Source organism: Ambystoma mexicanum, chromosome 3p (assembly GCF_040938575.1).
Source record: "Ambystoma mexicanum isolate Mex_15411 chromosome 3p, UKY_AmexF1_1, whole genome shotgun sequence".
Taxonomy (NCBI): domain Eukaryota; kingdom Metazoa; phylum Chordata; class Amphibia; order Caudata; family Ambystomatidae; genus Ambystoma; species Ambystoma mexicanum.
Window position 1 is genome coordinate 170,103,027 of NC_090925.1, and position 23,466 is coordinate 170,126,492.

General features: G+C 44.2%; 1 protein-coding gene across 1 annotated transcript in view; it reads right to left on the reverse strand.

The window, feature by feature from the left end:
• Positions 1–23,466, reverse strand: part of M6PR (mannose-6-phosphate receptor, cation dependent) — a 200,174-nt gene that overhangs the window by 41,941 nt on the left and 134,767 nt on the right. Inside the window, exons 3-4 of the mRNA XM_069650571.1 lie at positions 11,623–11,789; positions 11,221–11,330 (exon numbers count right to left, since the gene is read on the reverse strand). Coding sequence (XP_069506672.1) covers positions 11,221–11,330; positions 11,623–11,789 — 277 coding nt within the window. The remainder of the gene's footprint in view (positions 1–11,220; positions 11,331–11,622; positions 11,790–23,466) is intronic.

Here is a 23,466-nt window from a genome sequence, read left to right on the forward strand (position 1 = left end):
AGAATGGAAAGAGTTGTTCACCCAATATATTCAACAAGCCAACATTTCAGTAGAGCAATTGATAGAATCACCAGATAAAATGAAACTGAAATTATGGAGATATGACTGGATTAACACAACGGAACAAATTAAAAAATATCAAGCGGTTAATTTAGGTGCCTTTGAAATACGTGCTATGAATGTGTTACCACAATATCCGATTAAATTTCCGAATAGAAAATACCCGGATGCATTTTTGCGATTTAGGTTTAATTTATTACCTACAAAAGCAAAATTGGCTTCTCTGGATAGATCTGGAAATCTATCCAAGATATGCAACTACTGTGAAGTCTTTGATTCAGTTCAAACCATGAGACATCTTTTAATAGATTGTACCAAACTGGTTGACATGAGAAAGAAATATCTTTATAGACATTTTAAACATCGACGAATACTGACTCATGATGAACTATGGGTAACAATCTTTAACACCTTGAATACGTCCTTGATTATTGACATCATTCATTTTATAAAGGAACTTAACTTGATACAAATAGATGGAAGTTGTAAATGAAAGTGAGAAAACGTTCAAAGTAAGATGACTGCTCCAACATTGCAAAGAAATTGGTAAAACAAACCCATGTTTATGATTGGCTAGTGATACTGCAAACAAACTGAACTAAACTATTGTGCATGTTTCTGTATATTACTCGATGTAAATGAGAGAATTGTAATTTTCAGATGCTTGTATTTATTATCACAGTTATTATGTATACAATTGAAAAAGTTGTTTATTCAACTGAAACAATTTCTTGAATTAAAAAAAAAAAAAGCCCGTCTTCACCTGTGTGCCGAGACAGTCACTGCAACATGCCTTCCTCTAACCTGTATGTCCCGAGGAGGTCGACAGATCAAGCCCCCATCCCCAGAACATCTGAGATGACAATGCATTACTTACCGTAAAAGCATTTCTGATGGTTGTATCTGCTTAGATTCACATGCTGTACATAGTCCGACATCCAGTGGTCACTGCGGAGTATTGCATTTTGTTTTTCGTAGTCGAAAAGGGGACGTCGACAAGGTGTGTCTGTAACACTATCCCTATAGTGACATGCAGTGTACCCACAATCCCTCACGCGTCGAGGTCCCTCTGTTTTTATTTTTTTATGCCCTGAGGGAGCCTTCTATACGTGAGTGAGTACAGAAAAGAGTGAGAGATGTAGAAAGATGTCTATGTTCCTTCCATTCGAGCGGGGAGGAAGGGTGGGCGCATGTGAATCTAAGCAGATACAACCATCAGAAATGCTTTTACGGTAAGTAATGCATTGTCTTCTGATGTTTGTTAATCTGCTTAGAATCACATGCTGTGCATAGACTAGCGAGCAGTACCCGGAGTTGGAGGTGGGTTGTGAGAAGGAACAGTAGAGAAAAGATGTCTTAATACTGCTTGTCCCACCTGGGAATCATATCTAGAGTGTGCATCTAGACATAGTGTTTTGTAAAGGTGTGTACAGAGCTCCAGGTTGCCGCTTTGCAAATGGACTCCAGGGGAACCTTTGCAATGAATGCTATGGATGCCCCAGTGCCTCGAGTAGTGTGCTCTTGGCTTGAAGGGTAGTTCTCTCTTAGCAAGAGTGTAACAGAGAGTGATGCATTGAACAATCCATCTAGATATAGTGGACTTTGAGACTGCATCTCCTTCTCTTCCTGCTGCCACCGAGACAAAGAAATGATTAGTCTTTCTCAGTGGCCTAGTTCTTTCCATATAAAACATGACAGCTCTGCGCACATCGAGTGTATGCAGGCTCTTTTCTCCCAAATTGGAAGGGTTTTGAAACAACGTTGGTAGTTCTATTGACTGGTTGACATGGAATTTCGATATGAATTTTGGTGCAAACCTTGGGTGTGTGCGTAGAACCACCCTATCTTTGTGAACTGTTACAAAGGGGTCTAGAATAGATAGAGCCTGTAGTTCACTTACTCTCCTAATGAAGGTGATAGCTATTAGGAAAGCAGTCTTAAAAGTGAAGTCCTTAAGAGTTGCCTTGTGCATGGGTTCAAAGGGTCTGCCCATGAGCCTGGTAAGTACCACATTAATGTCCCAGCCGGGAGCTCGGTTTGCTATCTGAGGGTGTATTCTCTTTATCCCCTCCATGAAGGCTTTGATAACTGGGACTTTCCACCATGACACCTTAAGTTGAGAGGTGGTGTATGCAGAAAGTGCCGCTAGATGGACTTTAATAGAATTTAACACTAGACCAGAGTCCAGTAAATGGGTCAGGTAAAGGACAATTTGTGTGGGAGAGCAGTGGACTGGGTTGATGCTCTTACCTCTACACCAGATGACAAATCTCTTCCACTTGCTAGAATAGCAGTGGCGAGTGTTCGGTTTTCTTGCTTCTCTGAGAATGTCCATGCATCTCTGTGGGAGTTGTAAATGGCCAAATTCTATGACCTCAGGAGCCAGGCTGCTAAGTTCATGTTCTGTGGGCATGGGTGTAGGGTCTTGCCCTTGTCCTGTGACAGCATGTTGTACGGGCAGGGCAGTTTCACCGGTGGCGACAGGGACATCTCCATCAGGTGCGCAAACCATGGTTGGCGGGCACACATCGGGGCTTTCGGTATCATGGTGACTGGTTCCTGGTGCATCTTGTGCACTATCTTGTTCAGCAGAGGAGTTGGGGGGGGGGGGGGGGAAGCGTAAACAAATTTCCCTGACCACGGTATCCAGAGACCGTTCCCCTTGGAGCGGTTCTGTGGGTATCTGGAGGCGTAATCTAGGCATTGTGAGTTCTCCAGAGTTGCGAACAGGTCTATTTCTGGGAAGCCCCATTGTGTGAAGACGTCAAAGACAATGTCTTCGTGTAACCGCCATTCGTACTCTGAGGGCAGAGGGAAGTCTCTGCTGAGTTTGTCTGCTAGCAGATTGAGTTCCCCTGGTACATGTTGTGACAATAGGAACATGTTGTGTCTGAGAGCCCACTTCCAGATGTTCTGGGACAGCTTGGACAGTCCTGGAGAGTGAGTGCCCCCTTGCTTGTTGAGGTAGTACATGGCTGTGGTGCTGTCCATGAGGACCATCACTGTTTTCCCTTGTAGGTGTGTCTGGAAGGCTTTTAGTGACTTGAACACCGTAAGTAGCTCCAGTAAGTTTATGTGCTTAGAAGCTACGCTCGGAGTCCAAACTCCGTGAGCAGTCTGATGGGATAGGTGAGCCCCCCATCCTGTGAGGGATGCGTCTGTGGTTAGAGTGGCTTCCACTGCGGGGGTGGCGAATGGTTTCCCTATTACCAGGTTTTCCTTCGACCACCACTGTAGCGAGAGAACCAAGGCCTGCGAGACCACCACTAGATCGTCCCACTGTCCGCTGGCCTGACACCACTGGCTGTCGAGTCACTCTTGCATTGGGCGCAGGCACGCGTGAGGTACCAAATAAATACATGACGCCATCATTCCTATCAAGCGCATTGCTTTGCGTACCGTCACCTCTCGACCGGCCACATATTAAGGGATCTGAAACAGCATATTTTGGACCCTCTCGTTGGAGGGGAAGACAAGGCTGTCCTTTGTTCGAATTAGAGCCCCTAGGAATTGTTTGATTTGGCTGGGGTCTAAACTGGACTTCTTCTCGTTGATGGAGAAGCCCAGTTGGAACAAAAGGTCTACTGTCTTTTGGGTGTTTGAGAAGCATGTCTTGTAAGTCTCCCCTATTATGAGCCAATCGTCGAGGTAAGAGTATACCGGTATGGACAACCTGCGCAGGTGGGCCGCTGCCACTGCCAGAACCTTTGTGAATACCCTCGGTGCAGACGCTATGCCGAAGGGTAGCACTCTGAACTCGTAGTGTTTGCCCTCTATCATGAACCTGAGGTATTTTCTGTGCGCTGGCAACATCAAAATATGAAAGTATGCATCTTTCATGTCCAGTGTTGTCATGTAGTCCCCCTGAGAAAGCAGGGGAATTACCTCCTGTAATGTTAACATACGAAATTTTTGTGGTTTTACAAATTTGTTTGCTGGGCGCAGATCTAGTACGGGGCATATGGTTAGGTCCTTTTTGGGTACAAGGAAGTACACTGAATAAATACCTTCCATTACCTGAGATAGGGGCACAACATCTATTGCTCCTTTCTGTAGCAGCTGTTCTACTTCTTGCAGGAGGATGACGAGGTGTTCTGGTGACAGGCGTCGTCCCCTTGGAGGTCTGTAGGTGGGGGACCGATTGAACTCTATACAGTACCCGTGGGCTATGGTTGACAATACCCACCGGTCTGATGTTATTCCCTCCCATGCTGATAGGAACGATGTTATCTGGCCCCCAACCGGAGACGCATGGGAGGGGACCCGAACCTTCGGGTCATTTGGTGTTATTTGCCGGGGTGCCTCTGGGGCTGGTGCCCCGGCCTCTGCCCTTGCCACGGCGTTGTCTTCTTTGGTTATACTGGTTACTGGTACCCTGATTAGAGGGCCAGTTGCCCGCAGTGTAATGCTGTTGCTGTTGGCGTTGGCCACGAAAAAAGCGCTTGTTGCCAAATCCCCGCCTGTTTGGAGGCTTTGAGATTTGGTCTAAGGTCTTTATGGTGTCGAATTCTTTCTTCGCATTTTCCAGTGCGTCGTCCACTGCCCTTCCAAAGAGATTTGACTCTTCTATTGGCTTATTAATGAGTGACGCCTGCGTTTCTGCCTTGAAACCGGAATTGCGAAGCCAGACGTGACGCTTCAGCAGAATTCCCTGCACCAAAGAACGGACAGCAGTTTCTGCCACATCAAGAGTGTTCTTAATGATGCTCTGGTTGACCAGAGTTCCTTCTGTAATTGTAGCCAATAAGCGAGTTCTTAGAGGTTCCGGGGCTTCTTCGATGTCCTGCTTAAGCTTTCCCCATTGAGCATCAGCATAGCTTGCCAGCAATGTGTTATTATTGGCAATCCTAACTGAAAACGCTGCCGAGGCGGTAATTCTTTTGCCCAAGGCATAAAGCTTTTTCCATTCTTTATCTGGTGGTGCCTCGCTGGTCGGCAGTGGCACCCCAGCCCTCTTCCTTGTGCTACTCACCAGTAAGGAGTCCGGGACTGAGTGTCCCCTGATATATAATGGGTCCGACTGAGAGGGTGAGAACAATTTCTTGATTCTTGGATTGACCCCTCTTACCAGCGCGGCGGTGGACAGCGATTGGTTGAGTCGTCTCTTAACTGAGGCGAGGATAGGAATAGTTTGACTAGTGGGAGGTTTTTCTTTAATAATCCTTTCAACGAAATCAGTATCTGGTGTGACCTCCCCAGTTTCAACTTCAAAATGTGTTGCTGACTTCCTCAGTAGCGCATTGAAGGTGGGCTGATCGTCTACTGGAGATGGGTTCCTGACCGGTGTGGTCCGAGGAGAAGAAATATCTATAATGTAGGGGTCTGTAGACCCTGATGGCGACTGCCAGGGTTGTGAGCCACCTTCACCTGGGTCCTCCTCGTAGCCCTCCTCACCTATGTTAGTGTCATCATGAAAACCTTCTTCCTCTTGTTGGTCTTCATTATTCACAAACTCTTCCTCCTGGAAGTGAGAGTCCTCTTCAGTGAGGTCGTAAGTGTTCATGTCTTCCTGTAGGGGGTTAAAGAGCTTCGGGTATTTAGCCCTTGCCCCCTCCTGGAGTACCTCGCTTGGCCACTTGGGTGTCCTATTTTCTGGGATGTCCATGAACCTGTCTAGCTTGTCCATACATGACTGGAACCTCTCTACAGTCCAGTAAGGTAGGCCAGAGCTGTCTGGGAGTGAAAAGGGAGTTTCCTCTCCCTGTAGTTGCTTAGTTCTGTCCCATAGCGTCGAAGATAGGATTCCTTCGCCTTCTGAGAAACCCTCTCGCTGGCTATGGTCTTCTGTCGACAGTGCGAGCTGTCCCAGCCTACCCTCCGGCGTCCTCGGCGTTTCTTTGGCCTTGTGAGCAGTTTTCGACGTGTCACCCGCCGTCCGTCTCTGGCCGTCTTTAGAAGCTATATGCGCGAGGCTTTCGGCGATCAGCTTCTCCGTAGAGGGATCGCTCGCCGTCGCGCTAGGCAGCGCCGAGTCTTTACTGGCAACGTACGCACTCTTGCGAGGCGTGTCGCCTGAGGATTTGGGGTTATCGCCCTTATTTACAGAAAGCCCAGTTGCCGGTCGTGGTGGCGGGGAGGGCTTGCGACCCTTACCGTCAGCGGAAGGCGCCGGTGGACCCGACGCCTCCGTTTACGCTATGGCTGCCTTCGTCTTCGATGAATGCGTGCCGTGGGGTATGTGCTTATGTGTTTTTCTGTGTTCGTCCTTGTCGCCGGGGTGTTCATCCCCATAACCGGGGCGTGAGCCGGGCTTGCCGGGGACGGGCGACGAGGAGCGGGAACGCTCCTTCGAGAGGTCTACAACCTCTGTTGCGGAGGCCGTGTAATCACTGTCCTCATCATATTCGGCGGCGGCAGGAGCTGGCGAGGAGTCAGACCTAGACATCGCATAGGCTGCAAACCTTTTGACCCTGCGGTCCTTTAAAGTTTTGGGTTTAAGTAACTTACAGGCCGCACAGCCGTCCTCTGTGATCGAGGGGCAAGCAACGGTTACACCGTTTATGCTTGTCCTTCCAGGTAAACTTGCCCTTGCAACGCGGGCAAAACCTAAAGGGCGTCCTCTCCATAGCTGAGGGCATGAAATGTGATTACGACCTCGAAAGAGAGGGAGGGGAAAGAGAAAGGCATTCTCAGAGTAAAACAAAGAAATTACCACACAACCCCACTCTCCCTACTGTGTTAGGCCGGCGAGACCAGGCCACGTGTTCGGCAGCGCCGAAGGATCTCCTCCGCTCGTCCCTCCGTCGAAGATCTTGCTCGGCGGAGAACAGCTTGGCAGCTACGTCGAGGGAGAGATCCATGTGATAGTTATAAATAATAATAAACGACCAAGGGTCGAGGAAATGATTTCGCAATGTCTCTCGAGGAGCTCCGCATAAAGGCGACCAATAACTGGGCGGAAAAAACAATCTGAGGGACCTCGACGCGTGAGGGATTGTGGGTACACTGCACGTCACTATAGGGATAGTGTTACAGACACGCCTTGTCGACGTCCCCTTTTCGACTACGAAAAACAAAATGTAATACTCTGCAGTGACCACTGGATGTCGGACTATGCACAGCATGTGATTCTAAGCAGATTAACAAACATCAGAAAATTGGATTCAGCTGAGAAATTAAACAGTATAGCTGTCCCCACTTTCCTCCATAGGATAACATTGGGAACACTTACCTTTGTCTCCTGCATTCCATTCCACTCACCTAGAGTAACCTTATATACAAAAAACATGTACTTACCTTAAGTAAAATGTATGTAGAACCTTTTGAACTATTGCCAAGACAAGTGAGCTGTAACTGACCTGAAACACTGACCAATGTGGCGTTTGGACTGCTTAAGTTAGGGAATTAACTTGTGAACTGGTTCAATCGTTTATTGCACTTAATCTACTTGCTGAATAAGGGTCTTAATGCATTTATGAACCTATGGTGCATTTATATATTTGCATCATAGGATTGTGCAATAATACTACCAATTTGATTACTTTTTAAGTGTATTGAGAAAGCCTATAACAAATAGCATTTATACGTACTGTCTAAATTGAATTGTGTGCCTTACTGTGTGGACTCGTTGAGGGCCTCTGACCCCACTCACACAGAGTATAATCCTAGACTGCTCAACCACATATCGTGATTGGATTTTGGCAAACTTCTCGGAATTCCTTGTTCACAATAACTAGGGCTGCCTCCTTAAATCTGTCCACCAGGCTAGATTCTAGAAATCCATCTTAATACACAACATGCTTTCTGGGCTTCGCCAGTGGATTGTTAATCCTTGCTTTACTCCTGGCACGTCTCCCTTCCACTACTACCTCCAACCACCCTCTTGCTGGATATCCCTCCCACTCGATCATGCACAGGAAGCACGTAGGCTGTGACACGATTCCAAGGAGATCATCACCTCTCCCAAGGAGGAGCCGCCTACTTTGGGACGAGAGAGTTGAGCCTGCTACGCTAACCATTCCCTAAGCGGCTCGATGAGTGGGATCCCTCTGGAGGCAACCCCCCTTAGGCTACAGAAAAACCTCAGGGGGGGGGGGGGGAAGCCATCATTCCTCCCCGAGACTAACACCTTTATGGGATATGTGCAAGCTAAAATGTATGATAACCCTGTAACCGCTTTTTGAAATGGTTGACTTGGCTTCTGCCCCGCACTATCCCCAGTCCTCTTGGAAAATAGCAGTGAGGTGAATAGACCACCCCCAGGAGGAGCATTATTGAAAAAACAAACAGAAGAGCCGCACCGTGTAGCCTGCAGTGTTCAACTGTGCTACAATGCCCAGAGGTGTGGCCGGTAGTGGAGAAAAAACGGCAGACTCGGCATCCTAGTCAGTGGTGTGCACTATGGGAGTGCAGCAAGGTGCAGCATACCAATACCGAAGTGTCTTTACTGGCTACGCAGATGAGAACGAAGTACCTCACAGCGCCGAGGAGAAGAGCCAAGGTGGAGCAGACCAGTCGCTGCACGGAGCAAGTGTATTAAAGAAATCGCCAGTTGCCAATGCAGAGACCAGTTGACAAGTCGTGTAAGCAGCTTGTGGCAAAGAAGGTCCAGGAAGAATCCACAAACTTCCCAAGTAGCACCACACATCAGAAGCAGTTAAGTGGTGGCTTCAGTGGCCCGGGAGGTAGGTGGCAAAGCAAGGAAGAGGGTGCGAAGCCCCAGGGTGGGGAGCAAGCCGCCAAGCCCCAGGGTGGTGAAGGGAGAAAGCAAGCCACAGAGTGGTGAGAGCAGAGAAGCCCCAGAGTGGGGAGTGAGAAGGAGTAGAGCCCTAGAGTGAAGAGACTGAAAAAACCCAGAGGAGGGGGTGCAAGAAAGACTAGACACTCCCTGAAGGGAGTAAATACTGAGAAACCCAGAGAGACCTGACTGGAGGCAGTTTGGAGGACATTGGAAGGAGAGAAGAGGGACCAGAGTGAGGGACGCGAGTTTGATGGACACTGGAAGGAGAGCGAGGGGAATTTGGAAGATATTGGAAGGAGAGGGAAGATTTTTGTGACCGATTACAATTGGAGGAGGAGGAAAACTAGAGGGGGAGAAAGATTCATAAATGGAAAGGAGGAGATAATCAGGAAGGAGTATACATTCAAAGGAGGAAAAAGCCGACTGCTGCCACATGCAAGTGGGAAATAAGCCAAAGAGACCACTGAAGTTGAGGAAGAAGGGTATGAGAACTCCTTTAAGTCTTGGGCTGAGCCCACTTGGGAAGAAGTGTGCAGGAACAAAAGGTGGGGAGGCAGAGCAGGCTCAAGCCTAGTTAGAGCCAAATGCCTGGCTTTGGTTTGAGTGCCTTTTGTGAAAAATGAACTAAATTAGAGCAGAGCATTACCTCATTTTATATTCACTTTGTACATTGAAGTGGCATTGCCACCCAGTTAAAATAACTGCATGAAATCATCTACATGCACAGAGTAGTTGGTTTAGCTCTTGGCTGCCAGGAAATGCAGGTTGGTGCAAAACTAAAGATGCAATGGGAGCATATGTGGATGAAAACCCGCCAAATTGCAAACTATGCAACCAGAAAACCTAGCTTCCATACTTGAACTAACTATGCAATTCTTGGCAAACCATGCTACTTAAATGTGCAATAATTAGTATTACTTATAAGAGATTGTTAAAAGTGCACTACATAAAAAGCTACACATATATAATGTATTAATCTACAGTGTGTGCATCAAGGATAATACAAATACTAATAATTTATAATGTGAACACCAAATGTGGAAGTATCCCATATCTTGCTTAATGCTCTGCCACGTATGAGCCACATTTCTAACAGAGAAGTGAAACGGATGATATACACTGGTTTGAAGGGCAAGAGGGTTTTCCTGGAGAATTGTCCTCTACTGGACAATTTCTTTTGCTCACCCCCGCTGCGTTGTCCCAAGTTATGAAAATACTCATTTGGTTCCAAAGTTACATTTATACTACTGTTTGTTGTGTTGCCCAACTAGCTCTATATTCCGAAAATAAAGGACTTTGTTTAAGTAGCATTTCTGTCTTGCCCGGTTTGTAAATCCCAGTAACCGGTAGTGACAGCTGGCATTACCCTCAACAAATGTGGTTCCCTCCAAAAAAACATGTAGCGAAGAACCTCAGCGAGATGTGCAATCCTCCTCAATGACTCTAGTGCCTCAAAAATGAGGCATCTGTGGGGGGGTGGAGACAGCATTTCATTCTTAATGTAGGCTTCAAGCCTACAAGTGCAGTTCTCTTTGAGCAATGCGGAACCCTTGAGAAAGAAATTAAGCAGCTGCATTTTCAGGGCGAAGAAAAAGAGCTGTTATCTTGCCTCTCAGTGGATGGTTTTAGGATATCCTTCTTGAGGCTCCAGATTTGCAGGTGTCTCCTCACATGCCAAACCTACAGATTGCTGCTCTCAGCTAGAAGATTATTTGTAAAGAGTATCAATGTTCCCATTGTATCCTGGCTTGCAACTTTGTGTTACTACTCTCTTCTGCAATTGTATTTGCTCTCCCCTCTTGTTTCTCCACTCTTTTGGACTGCTTACTCTCTGTTCTCTACTCCTCTCCCTTTTCCTATCTCCTCCCCTTACTTTCTTCTATGCACTTATACTATCAGAATTGTCCCTGGACCTAATAGGATAGCAACCTCATCTGTTTGCTCCACCCTCCCATTACTGTTTTTTTCCTCGCCACCCCCTCTCCAGCACTATCTGAAATGTCGTCAGGCCTAGTATGATAGTCGCTTGTTTTGTTCCTCCCCTCCCTTTCTGCCCCCCTCTCCCTCCCCTTTTGTTTTCTCCGCCTCTACCAGAAATGTCGTCAGGCCTAGTGCGGTAGTCGCCTGTCTGTTTCCATTTCCTTCCCACTCTCCCCCTCCCTTCCTCATCTATGTCATAGCTCTTGCACTATCTGAAATGTCGTCAGGCCGAGTACGATAGTTATTTCACATCCTTACTGTTCACGGCCTGTAAGAATGTTATTGTATTTTCCCTTGTTCCCTCCCTTGCCTTGAAGCGCTTTGAAACACACTGTGTATAGGCGCTATATAAATAAACTATCATATCATAGCTCTGGCTATTTCCACCATGTTACAACCGAGTCCCAGCAGCTTCACAAGGAGGGCTCTTGCGGGACAGAACAAGTTGAAACGAATGTTATGAAATACAAACTCAAGGGCTTTCCAAGTCCTGCACTCACCCCATTTGTTTTCGAGTTGCAGGAGATCATGACCATGCCTTTTCGCTCCTCGTGGTTGCAGTGGTGGTCATACTTCTCACCCTTTCTGTACATGAGCAAGATCCAGTCAGCTGGAAAAGAGTATAGATGTCAGGGACAGAGAATGAGGTAAGATGTCAGGGACAGAGAATGACCCTGGTGGGAAGAACAGAGCGCTGCAATATATTAGCCTTAATGTTGACCTCACATGAGGCTACATAGCAAAGACTAGAAATGAGAGCTCTGGTGATCTCCAATCGTGCCAGGGTCTTTTACAGGAGGCAGAGGGAGGCCTGTACAGAGGAAATAAGAGCATCTCTATTTGTATGTAGGTCCTTCCATCTCCACTTCCCCCCACCCCCCCAAAGACTCAAGCGCACTTACAGCCTTTGATGAGGTAGGTTTCGTTGAAGCGGCCAATGACCGTCTCCTTCTGGCTGTTCTTGTTGTCTATCTGGACCAAGCCCCCTCCAGTAGTGTTGCCAACCGTGCCACACAATCTGAACTGATAAGTGTAATCATTTCCATCTTTTGCAACTCGATCATGGAACCTGAAATGTGAGTGAACATAAAACAGACTGTGATAAAAAGCATGGTAAAAACGTACACAAAAGTACTCAACTACACGATAGTATGATGCCTTACACGTATACATCTACAATATGAATGGAACTTAGAAGTGTGACTTTCTGCCATGCTTGCTAAAGGTTTAGGACGAATAACATTTAGCAAAGGAATTTTAAACTTGTTAAGTCTTTAATGCATCAGCACTGTGTGAGGGGTCAGAAATTTGAGCGACCAACTTTGTAAAGAGTTTCCAACTTTTACCAATTTATTAAATAAACAGGTTGGATAAACACCTCACTATCACCCTGACAAGGATTTCCCTGCCTAAAAGAAAAAACTAAAAAAAAAAACTAAAGGGAACACTCTAACCAAAGGATATCTAACCCTCACACTTAAACAACAAAGCAAAAAGGAATTATATGCAAATCAGTTCAACAACGATATATAACATAAGACCTGCTTCACAGTGAGATCAATGTCTTTTGTCGGGTTCTGGGCAAGCTCCCCTTCCACCGATCCAAACAAGAGTTTTCTCCAAAGTTCAAAGGAAAAAAACAAGGAAATCCGGTTTAACACATTGTTCCAATACAAGTCTTAAGGTCTTGTACTTAAAGTCACAAAGTTCTGCTGCTTCAATAAAGTACATTGGAAAAAATCGTAAGCGCTCACTCCTCCTGGAATAGGAACGCTTTCACAATTTTGGCAACAAATAGTTTGGTCAGGATGGTGCACCACAATTTTTACTGCAGGAAGAATTGTAACTTCTTCAACCAGCGTTCACAATTCTTTCCCAAATGTCATAATTCAACATGTTTTCTATTAGTACCAATCTTCAGCACTTGCACCTTCGACTACCTGGTTTATCCTTTGACAAGGTTTCTTCGGGGCAATCACTTCTTGCCCTATGGGTATACTCGCCTGCCCGTCTACTTCTTCAACAGCACAACAGAAAAGTGCTTCAATGGTAACTTTCAAATTAGAATAACAGCACTTCAATAGTCTTCTTTGGTATTGCAATGCTAGCAGATATTAGGGAATAGAACATTCACATTGATCTACACTAGGACCTGTCCACAAAAAATTCTCATCTCCCTCTGGATAACTTCTTCCTGAAGGGCGGTCTGTTTGCCACCTTTCTTTCCCCTCTGCACTGTAAATAATAGTCAGGATAACGTCTTCCCCTGCTTCTGCCTTGGCTTTAGCAATGAGTTTATATCAAACCCAACCATAGACGTTCCCGAACCTGAGTCACAACTTTGACAAACCTGGGGCTTTTCAACATTCCCCTCTTGCGTTTGGCAACTTCTATTAGACAGATATTGCCTGTTCTTTAATTTCTCTGGGCATTTGTGGTATGCATGAGATTCTAAGAAGGCCTCCCCACCGGGTTGTTGGCATTTGCTCATGCTCACATATTCAGTTCTAGGGTTCTTTGATTTAACATCAGCCACTTTTGTGAATTTTCAACAGTTCAGCATTTGTAATGCTTACTAGTCTGCTTTTCACTCGCTTGCGAGCGATCCTGCCTGCACGGAACACACTGCCTGCACCAGAGCTCCCCCGAGTCACTTGTTTCTCTCAGACTCACTGGGTAAGACGGTGGTCAGTCAAAAGGCCGAAAACATAATACCGAATGACAAAAATCTCGAAAAAAAAATATCGAATTATTTATTTATTTATGTGTTTTTGGAGTCAGGTAGCTAAAAAAAAGGGTTAAAATAAAAAAAATAGAAAAAAGGGGGGTTGGGGGGGAACCCCCCATTTCGAAAAAAAACGTCATTAAAAAAATTCGATATTTTCTTTTTCGGCCTTTTTTTTCGAGATTTTTGTTTGAGATTTTTTTATTCGGTATTATCACTATGAACCGGTTAAGACACTTCCAGGTACTCTGCTTTGCGTTCGTAGGAATGTTGGAATCGTGGCTTCTCCCGACCAGGCGCACCCTCTCTTCAGTCGCCACTGCTTCCGCCACGCTGGTTCGGGGGTGTCTGACTCTCGAGAGTCTATGTGCAACCCAGTCACATGAAACCACACAACTGCTCGCGCCACATCGACTTCCCGCTGCGCAACCTCTGCAGTTTGGAGTTTTAGAGGCACACTGTCTAGGGACCCACCCTGGTATGCTTGCTCTTCTACTTCTTCTGACAATTGCATGCATGGCCTGCACTGTCTTCTACAATACTGCTTTTTCTTTACCTAAACCTGAGGGGGGCCCTTTAAGCCCCTCAGTCATCCCTCAGGTGTCGAATTAGTTGACCACTCCTGCAGCTTTGTTCCTCTATATCCCTCTTCCTAGTCAGAGGACTGAGGGAATTATGGGACTTGACGTCCCCAATGATAAGGTTTGTTTTCTTAACCTCTTCTTTATTAAAAAGTTGATATCTACTTTCTAAAACATTTAACAAAGGGATGTCACAAGAATCAGTCATAAGGCAGATATGAGAAGAGGAACATGGATTTTTTGTCTTGAAACTTCTATAAATATATAACTTCCTCTGACCATGCATCTGGGAGCTAGGGGAATTTATAATCATAGGTATTTCTTGTGTTCGATTTTATTTGTACCACGCACCACTGACCCTGAGGCATGAGGGCGCCAACAAATAAAACAAACATTTACAATAATAGATAGCCCAGATAATAAACACAAGTACAAATACATTACAGACAAATATTGACAAATTTACTATATAAGAAGGAAAAAAACATGCATGGTATAACAGGTCAGTTCAGGATAATTCTCAACTTGGAAGACGAGAGCGTGTTCTGCAGTTTTGTAATTTTGGACAAAAACAATGGTAGGCTACTTGTGCCACATCCAATAATAATAATACAGTCCGTGTTATCAGTGTAACACCAATTGTTAATCTGCATCCTACGAAGGACTTTAAAGTCTTGAGTTCTGACACAGTAGAGGCCCACCTTTTGGTTAAGCCATGCTAAGATTTTTTTCTTGAGTGCTTCCCTTAATTCAAATTCCCTCGGCTTATCGACATTTGCAATGATGTTTCTGGAGTTCAAATCAAAACTCCTTAAACTGGGATCCGTAATTCTCGCCATTGTTGGTTTTTTAAGGCGAGTGTCCAATACTGTTATTACAGAATGTTTATTACTATTAACATCACAAGGTTTATGGCTGAATTAGTTTACATTCAAATGGTCCAAGCCATTACATACTGTGGTATTTGTAGGATGTCTTCATTACAAGAAGTTAAATACTGTGTCTCATTCCACAAGTATTCCTCACTCCCCTTACCCTTTTCTCCTCCAACAGTATACCACCTCCAAGGTCAGGAAGCATCTGCCTTTCCTGACCACCTGGGAAGATACTCTAGGCAGGATTTCATTGAGGGATCCGTAGGATTCCTCACAACTGCCACATCTTAAATAGCTCTGGTCTCAATCTGGGACGATTTGTTCAATCATCCGGACCAATGTCATCTACCGCTCCTGGTAGATTCATAGGCCTCATTTGATTCGATGGATCATGTAATTTTAGTACGCCAGCTCTCAGACCATGTAGCAGTTCACTGGCTCTTCCCTAGACTAGTTTCAGAGCCTTCTCTTGGACAGAGCACGGAATTAGGAGGAATTAGGAACCTTCACCTCCTTCTCTCGTCCTGTGCAGAGTGCAACAGTGATCCTCTCTTTCTACTCTACTTCTTAATATGCATATCTTGCCTCTGCTGTACCTTGTTCAGAAATTTGGTATCTCTTATTACTTGTATGGCGAAAATACCAAACTATTTAAGGCCCCCTTGACATGTTTGATCAGCTCCACTTCTGCCAACCAACAAACGTTAGCTCAATCCAGCAAAAACAAAGTTATGCTCCTCGGTTCAAAAGATATGCTGCATGACCCTACTCGCCATCCCTCTCCTCCTTTACTGTTTGGTCTTCCTACAACCTTCTCAAATAAGGTACAAATCTTGGAAGCACCTGCGGCCCTAAAATTGCACTTGTCAAACAAATAAACATGGTGGATAAATCCTCCTTCTGCCTTGGTTTACTACGCCATACTTTTCTTCCTAAATCGGATCATTCACTGTGGTTGGTGCGCTGGTTAACTCCCAGTCAGACTAAACCAGAGCGCTATATATAGGTCTGCCAGACACTTCACAGTCTGCAAACAGTACAAAATGGAGCCATGTCTTATCTTTCATTTTCCAAGATATTCTTCTATTTCTGGCTCCTGACGCTCTTCACTGGCTACCTGTCAACCTGTGCATTACTTTTAAGATCCTCTGCCTGGTCTACAAATTAATCTACTGTATAGCACCTCAATATCTTGCCCAGAAAAATCATTCTGTATAATCCCCCACATCCTCTTCTATCAGTTCATTGTCACCTTCAGTTGTCCCCCTATCCCAGTTCATTACTAGAGGGGGATCAACGCTTTTCTGTGGCAGTGTCTCGCCTTTGGAATTATTTAACACTTCAAATTCATTCTTATACCTCCATTAATATTCAGAATTTTGTTTTACTCCTCTGTTAATCTAATCTCGTTCCCTTTCTTTTTGCTTCCCTTCGGCTCTTTTATTTATCATCTGGGCCTAGTTGCAGGATATTTCAGCTCGGTACAGCTCTGGTGTTTTGCGCTTTCCACATTTTAAAATCAAAATCAAGCTCATTAGCTTTCAAAAATAAGCACTGACTGAGCCAATAGTTTTGTTATTTTCTTTAGGCATTTGTCAGACATTCACCATTTCCCAGCTTTTGCCATTATATTGCATCATATGAACGATATTGCTACAGTTTACTGGCCATTGCCTTGAAAAGCCAGGTGCTCGGGTTAATGGGCAAAAAATGCAAAGCTGGGCTGGCAAGAGAAACACATCCATTGCTTCAGTGCAGCTGCAATTTATATAATGTAACCGCACATATTGGCGCCCTCCCCCCCTCTGCAATCAACTATCTGGGGAATCATGCATTTCACACTAGTTTGTGCTGTGTGCATTTTTCATCGATGGCCAACTTGTACATGGAAAACCACACACAGCACAAAACGTTTGCACTGGAGTACTTAGTCCAGTTGGTCTCCACTACCATGTACCTTATAACATTTGGCAATGTGATTAATAAGTGAAAACAGATGACTGCATACTTTCTTCATTGTCTGGTTTTCCTACATTGAGTGTATTTGCTTGCTGAGAGGAGGGCTAATTAAACTTTATAGTTCTCGAACCAGGGATGCACTCATTATGGGCCATGCAGACTGAGCTAAAGGCTTGAGGACAGCCTGGGTGTTTAACCATCTTTACAGAGCCGCAACACACAGTACAGCATAAGGTCCAGGTGCGTTAAGCTATTTTAACCTGCGTTTGGTATTCAGACAGATATGCACTAGCCACGGTTAGGTAAATGCATTAGTTTTCTGCTTAATCCCCTCTCCTAGTGAGACCCCCAGCACTTTTTGCTTGACTTCTGGGCCTTGTTCTTGTTCTCCTGAATAAGGGAAGGCTTTATCCCCTCATTAATTCTTTTTGCTCTGTGTTTTTACTTTATTTTATAGAGTCATGCTTTCCTCCATTCTTTTTTAAAGGCATCTGTGTTTCACTTTTGCAGCACACAGCACCCTATGTTCAGTGTTGCTGGGAGCCCTTTGGGCTCTCCTTTTAATATTATTTGATTTTCTTTAAGAACTATTGTTCTCAATACTAGGATACTTTGTATCCTTCTTAGATTTTCCTTTCGAGAGATCAGCACACCCCACCCTATGTGGAGTGCTGAGGGGGTTACCTAGTATGCCTTTCACTCAGCTCCTGTAACATTAATGTTACAGTAGCAACCCTATAGTTATGGCTGGTGGCAGTGGACGTGTTCTGACATTTGTGCTATTTTTGCTTGCATGCCGTCTACACAGCTGCGGCTATGCGCAGAAGGGTCACCTTTGTTCCAACGTGGTGGCTTCTTTCTTTTTTGCCATTTCTTGTGTGGTTGTTCTTTCATAGTCCTCCTTCCATCCTGGGAGGGGAATGTCCTGATTTGTGTGGCCAGTCAAGGCTCCAATGTGTCTGTAGACAGGAAGCATGGGAGGATCCCGAAACGCCACCATCCTTTGCCTAAAAGGAACCAGTTCCCACTGGGGGTGCTGGCTGTCCTGATTGGCCACCCGCCCCTTTCTGTCAACTGTAGGGGAAAGTTTGCAGCAGAGGAGTGTGAAATCCTAATACAAAGGTGAGGTTCCTGAGGCAGGAGGCAAGTCTACTACGGTATAATTTGGTTATTTTTAACGTGCTGAATAACAAAACGGTTTCTAAGCACGGACCCAGGATTCCAAGACAAGGGTGTTGCCATTGAGCTATACTACCCATAACAGAAGAGACGAAGAAGACGACCAGAGGCGCCTGCAGCCCCTTCCAGCAACCGTGAAGAGATCACTGCTGTCCTGACCCAGTTTTCTGGTGGGACTAACTAGCCATAAGACGACCTGGAAAACGAGCTATCCGCCCCACCCACCACCAAGCTGTGACCTTTGTGGGCTGCAAACTGCCAATACCAGTGGACCTCCGACCCAATTGCAGTGCGTTTTCTTCCCATGAATGAATCCTCTCAGAACTTTGGTGAGCTCCAGTTGGACCTCCAGAGACAAGATCCCCACCCCTTCAAAGTCCCCTCACCGGAGTACAGGACTGAGGAATCGAAGTCGATTGACCGTACGGTTAACGTTCAATCTTGGAGCCTGTAATAAGACGCCAAAACTGCAGACCGACTTGGGAGCAAGAAGAATTCCGTACTGAGAGTCCTTTCTCCCGAATGCTGCTGCGACAACCCTCCAGAGCCCCTCCTTTTGTCACCACAACCAAGGAACAGGAGACCAGGTCCATCCCTGCTGCACCGTGAAAGATTCCAGCTGCACTTTCTTCACCACTCCTCGGGTACGGTGGGACTCAGGGTAGTACTTACCTCAAGCCATTTTGTTGCTAAGTTGCGGGAGCGCGGATCCCAGTGTTTGGGTGGTCACCCATACCATTCGCCCAGGCCTAATGCTTGTGCGCCTTTAGGGAGCATTTCCCAAGGTCCTTGAAACCTTTTGACCCTCAAAAGCATCATACTCACTTGTAATCAAGGAATCTTTTGGAACGTTGTCTTTTCTGCTACTGTGCCTCTCCAGTTGCGCCTCCAATCTGTCTCTGAAGAACTCAAACTAGATAGGGATGGACTATGGAGCCTTGAGGCCAGTGAAAAGTAGTGTTCAACTGCTATTCCTGGTTTCGAATAACCCTTTCTATTTCTACAACAGAACTTTCTCTGAGTGACCTTACTTCCCAATGAACTGTGTTCATGAACTGTATATTTCCCTATGTATTGGTTTACTCACCTGAAGTAGTGCTCATATTTTTTATTGTGTTTATTAGTACAATCAGCCCCACAAATAAGGGGTGTAATCAGGCACTTTTACCGGCTAAAAATTGACAAATACTCGCAAAAGATAAAAAACGGGCTGTAAAAAAACCTCCAAACAAATAAAATAGGAAACGTACACATAAGCTGCCTGCCCCTTTGCTTTCAGCCACACAGGTCCATGTATATCTTTGGACAAGTAATACACGTAGTGCCACAGGAAGAAACTATTATTATTACTGCCTGATCTGAAGAGGTAAACATGTATCTATTAATGTGCATTACTAACTAGGTGCAAAGAAGTATTTATTATGAAAGCTTGTGTTTTACAGTTAACATTTTATTTCTTCACTTATTAAATACTGCTATTAGGAATTGGACTTTTTTTTTTATCCCTAAAACCATTTTGCTACCAACTTTAAAAAAATTCGGGAGTAAAATACTCCCACTTCAAAGTTATATCTTGAACACTGAGTATAATAAAACTTACCTGGATATAACTTTACCTTGTGTATACAAAATAAATGTCTTTTTTACTGTAACTATAAGCGTGTGAGAGTTTCTTTGGGCCTATGTACTTACTGAGTTCATTGTACTTATCTACAACTCACATCCTTGTCCTAAGATAAGCTTGGCGGCTCTGCCATTCTACTGAACCTTTGGGTAATAAAGGCTTATATCAAGTTGGGGCCTGTTTACCAAGGGATAGTATCACCTGTGGGTAGACTTTACGTAAACTCGCCTAACAGCCTGTGAATAGTATATGAATCTTCATGGGTGGTTCCAGTGAATTGGCAGCGGACACGCTCCACATTGCCGCTGGTGGATTGGACCTAAGCGGTTGGACAGTCCCTGGGCAATATGAATCAACGGGCAATATCAACTTGTATAGCCCAGAGACAAAACATTTGTGCAGTGCTGTTGTCATTGGACTAAGAGGTATAATTGGTATTATGGGCAGTAGGAACAAGCACTCAAAAGCTAAAGCTTTGGCACTCCTAGTTTTGAACATCTACACATCCACTTTTCGAACCCAAAATACTGAACTAAAAATAAATTAAGTAAAAAAAAAAAAGAAGGACAAGCGATATATTTATAACAGGGCATGGGCACAAAGCAACAATTTTTCAGAACTCCAATAAAGCAGGCACACATCTTGCAAACATTGTCAGAGTTCTTCCCCACCCAAAATAAAATAAGATACCGGTTGATACCGACACAAAGCAAGAGGATAGTTCTTCCGTGACAGGTAACCCAGAATTAGCCGATACTTTTTGCCTGTTCTATGACTCATTTTGGTTAAAAACAATGGATGATACATTTGAGGCAGGCTTATTAGGAAACATTAAAAGTCAGAAACTCATCCCCACCTTAAGTACTACATTAGACGCCAAAATCACCATTCAGTTAATGGTCGAAGCAATACCATTATTTTTCCTAAAGATGTCAAACTACAGAACCTTTAAGTTCCATTAGTTCATTCATGAGCATTCGTTGTCATCACCAAAACAGGCAAAGATCAAACGGTCTTGTCCAACTAGCTATCCATTTCCTTAATTAGGATTATAAAACGCAAGCTAAATTTATGGCGAATAGATGTACAGCACTATTTGACATGCTAATTCAACTTGTGTGTGTTGAAGTAAAAGGCTACATACATGGTGAATAAAAGTAGATTGATTACCAACATCATTGAGTTCCCCAATGACATCCACGTGCAGGCTTTCATGGTCGGCCTGGATGCCTTAAAACTTGTGGACCTTCCTTTAAGAATCGGCCAAATGAAGGTATACGTTCCGTTGCAAAATGGATTAGTTGAGATTGTCAAATATATATTTGTTTAGAAATGTAACTTATCTGATACCAATTTTTGTACACCATTAGCTATAATGGAATGTCAAAGTAAGTGGAGGAACTAATATTAGCATACAGAATGTGCAAATCCATATTAAGTGATATCAGAATATGTGAAGTTGTAGGCAAGGCAATGCCAGTGACCCAGAGAATCAATTAACTAGATTGCCATTCCACACAGTAACCTGCATAAAAGACTGATTAGGAGAATATATTGTAGTTCAATACCCCTTGTAACCAAGACCAACGAATGCCCACTTCTCATTTAAGGTTTGCAGGATTTGAACTTGCGGGGAAAAAGTAAGCAGCAAGTGTTGCCAATTTGAGCATTCTTAGCTTAAAAATAGGTAACTGTTTTTGCTTTGCAAAACAAACAAAAAGTACCAAATTGTTAGCTTTAAGGACACTGGTACTGGTTGCACGGTTCTTGTCCCTAACACCATCAGTAATCTGGTCTACGTAGGAAATTGAATCTGGTAATTACAGGTTTCCATGGGCACAGCCAGCAGGAGCCCTTTTGGATTGTAATCAAATCATGTGGCACTGTGGGTTTGAATCTATGCTATTCTTTCATAATCAAGTAAACCACCAAGGTCACTGCCACAGAAATTAACTGCAGCCGAGTAAGAAAATAATAGGTAGCAAGCACTAGCAAAGCCAAAAGACTGTGCTTATAGATACTGAAAATCGTTTGCCTGTGTAGCATGAACATATATATGTGTGCTATTGTGTGATTGTGCGCAAAAGGTGGTACTTCAGTGACAACTGTGCCTCGTGCTTGGTGATGAGGGACTGTGCACTGGCTCTGTACAGTGAAGGGACAATGGTTTAATTTTAACAGCATTTAGCAAGCTTCTAACCACTTACTGGAAGATAGCAATTTGACTGAGATTATGCAACTTGGCCAAGCAGAGAAGCTGACCATTTACCCATTAGATCACATTTGGAAATGGGATTGGTAGGGAGACCGGTCGTTAGCAGAATGAGGTTATGACCAGCATGTTAAAGGGTTTTTAGTGTTTTTTTTTTTTTTATTTCTCTGCCAATATGTGGCCTTTTGTAAGAGCTCCTACCATTTTGAAATGCAAGTGAACATAGGGACTTGGAAAGGGTGAGGTTTCCTGTACTACAATATTTAGACAAGTGGAAAATCCCAGAGACAATGATTTACCACAAAAGGAAAAGGTTTGCAAGGCGGTTTACAAAATATATATTTTCAAAATATAAAACATCAAAATACATAATTAATACATATAAAAACTAAAATAGAGGTAATTATAATTAAATGTTCACCATATGATTCTAAACTACTCAGTATCTACTATATCAATTTCATGTCTAATAATCGGTTAATTTCTGCTATACATAATGTCATTTGTGTTCCATTCATAATACGCTTCCACGTTGAGTCCATTGACAGGTGGTTAAAATTTTCACCAAAAAAAAAAAAATCACTTGGAATGGAGTTGAGGGCACCCTACAAAGAGATTTTCAAATGTTTCGACTTTTAGAGACCTCATTGCACAATCTGACAATTCACAAGGGTTTTAACTCATCTCCTATTGGGGTATTTCCTCAAATAGTTAGGAATATACCCCCGAGGAGAGAATTGCTGTACAACATATAAGAGCCCAATTATTGAAGGCCCAGCAGGATTGGTTCTGTAATGTGTCATGCAGTGCAGTGAATAGAGCTAAAGGTGTTCAATATCTTCCTATGAAAATGTAAAGATTTCCCATCAACATGCGATTTTAAGGATCCTAATTCCTAATGAATCACAACCATCGGCACACCCGAGGGAAGATTTACAAGTTTACACCAAATTTAGCCTCAATTTTCAACTAATCCACTTTGAATGGAAATGTTTCAGCACAGAACTATTTAGCCTGTGCAAAACTTCAGCAGCGGAAGTATGAAGAACTTATAGTTTAAATCCGCCCTCTGGCTTGAAAGAGAGGGGCCGAGATTCTAGGTTGATGGTTGTTAAGATGGATTTCTGAACTCTGACCTGGAGGGGCAGAGGTTCAGAAGGCCACCCTAGTTTCTTGGAACAGGGTAACCTCTGGACAAGTCATACCAATCAGGGTAGCTATGGCAGGCGGTCAAGACTAAGTTTCAAGAGGGGTGAGGGTGACTGAAAGACCTCAATGAGCACCCAAAGCAAGGACACTTATAAATTACTCCAGACAGGTGTTCTATTAAAAATAGACACATTTATTACAAGTCCTTTGTAACATAGACCATAACAAAGAGTCACAATAATACTGAAGTAAACCAGCACATCACAATCAACACAATATATATATACAAGACCAGAGGGGTCTAACGGATTAAGAAGCACGAAATATGTAGACCACCTAGATGGGGAGGAAAACAGGAAGGGCAAGTAATCTTTAGACCCAGTTCCACATCAAGAATACACCTAACTAAGAGGCAGTCCAAGCCCTAGGAAGGGAGGAACCT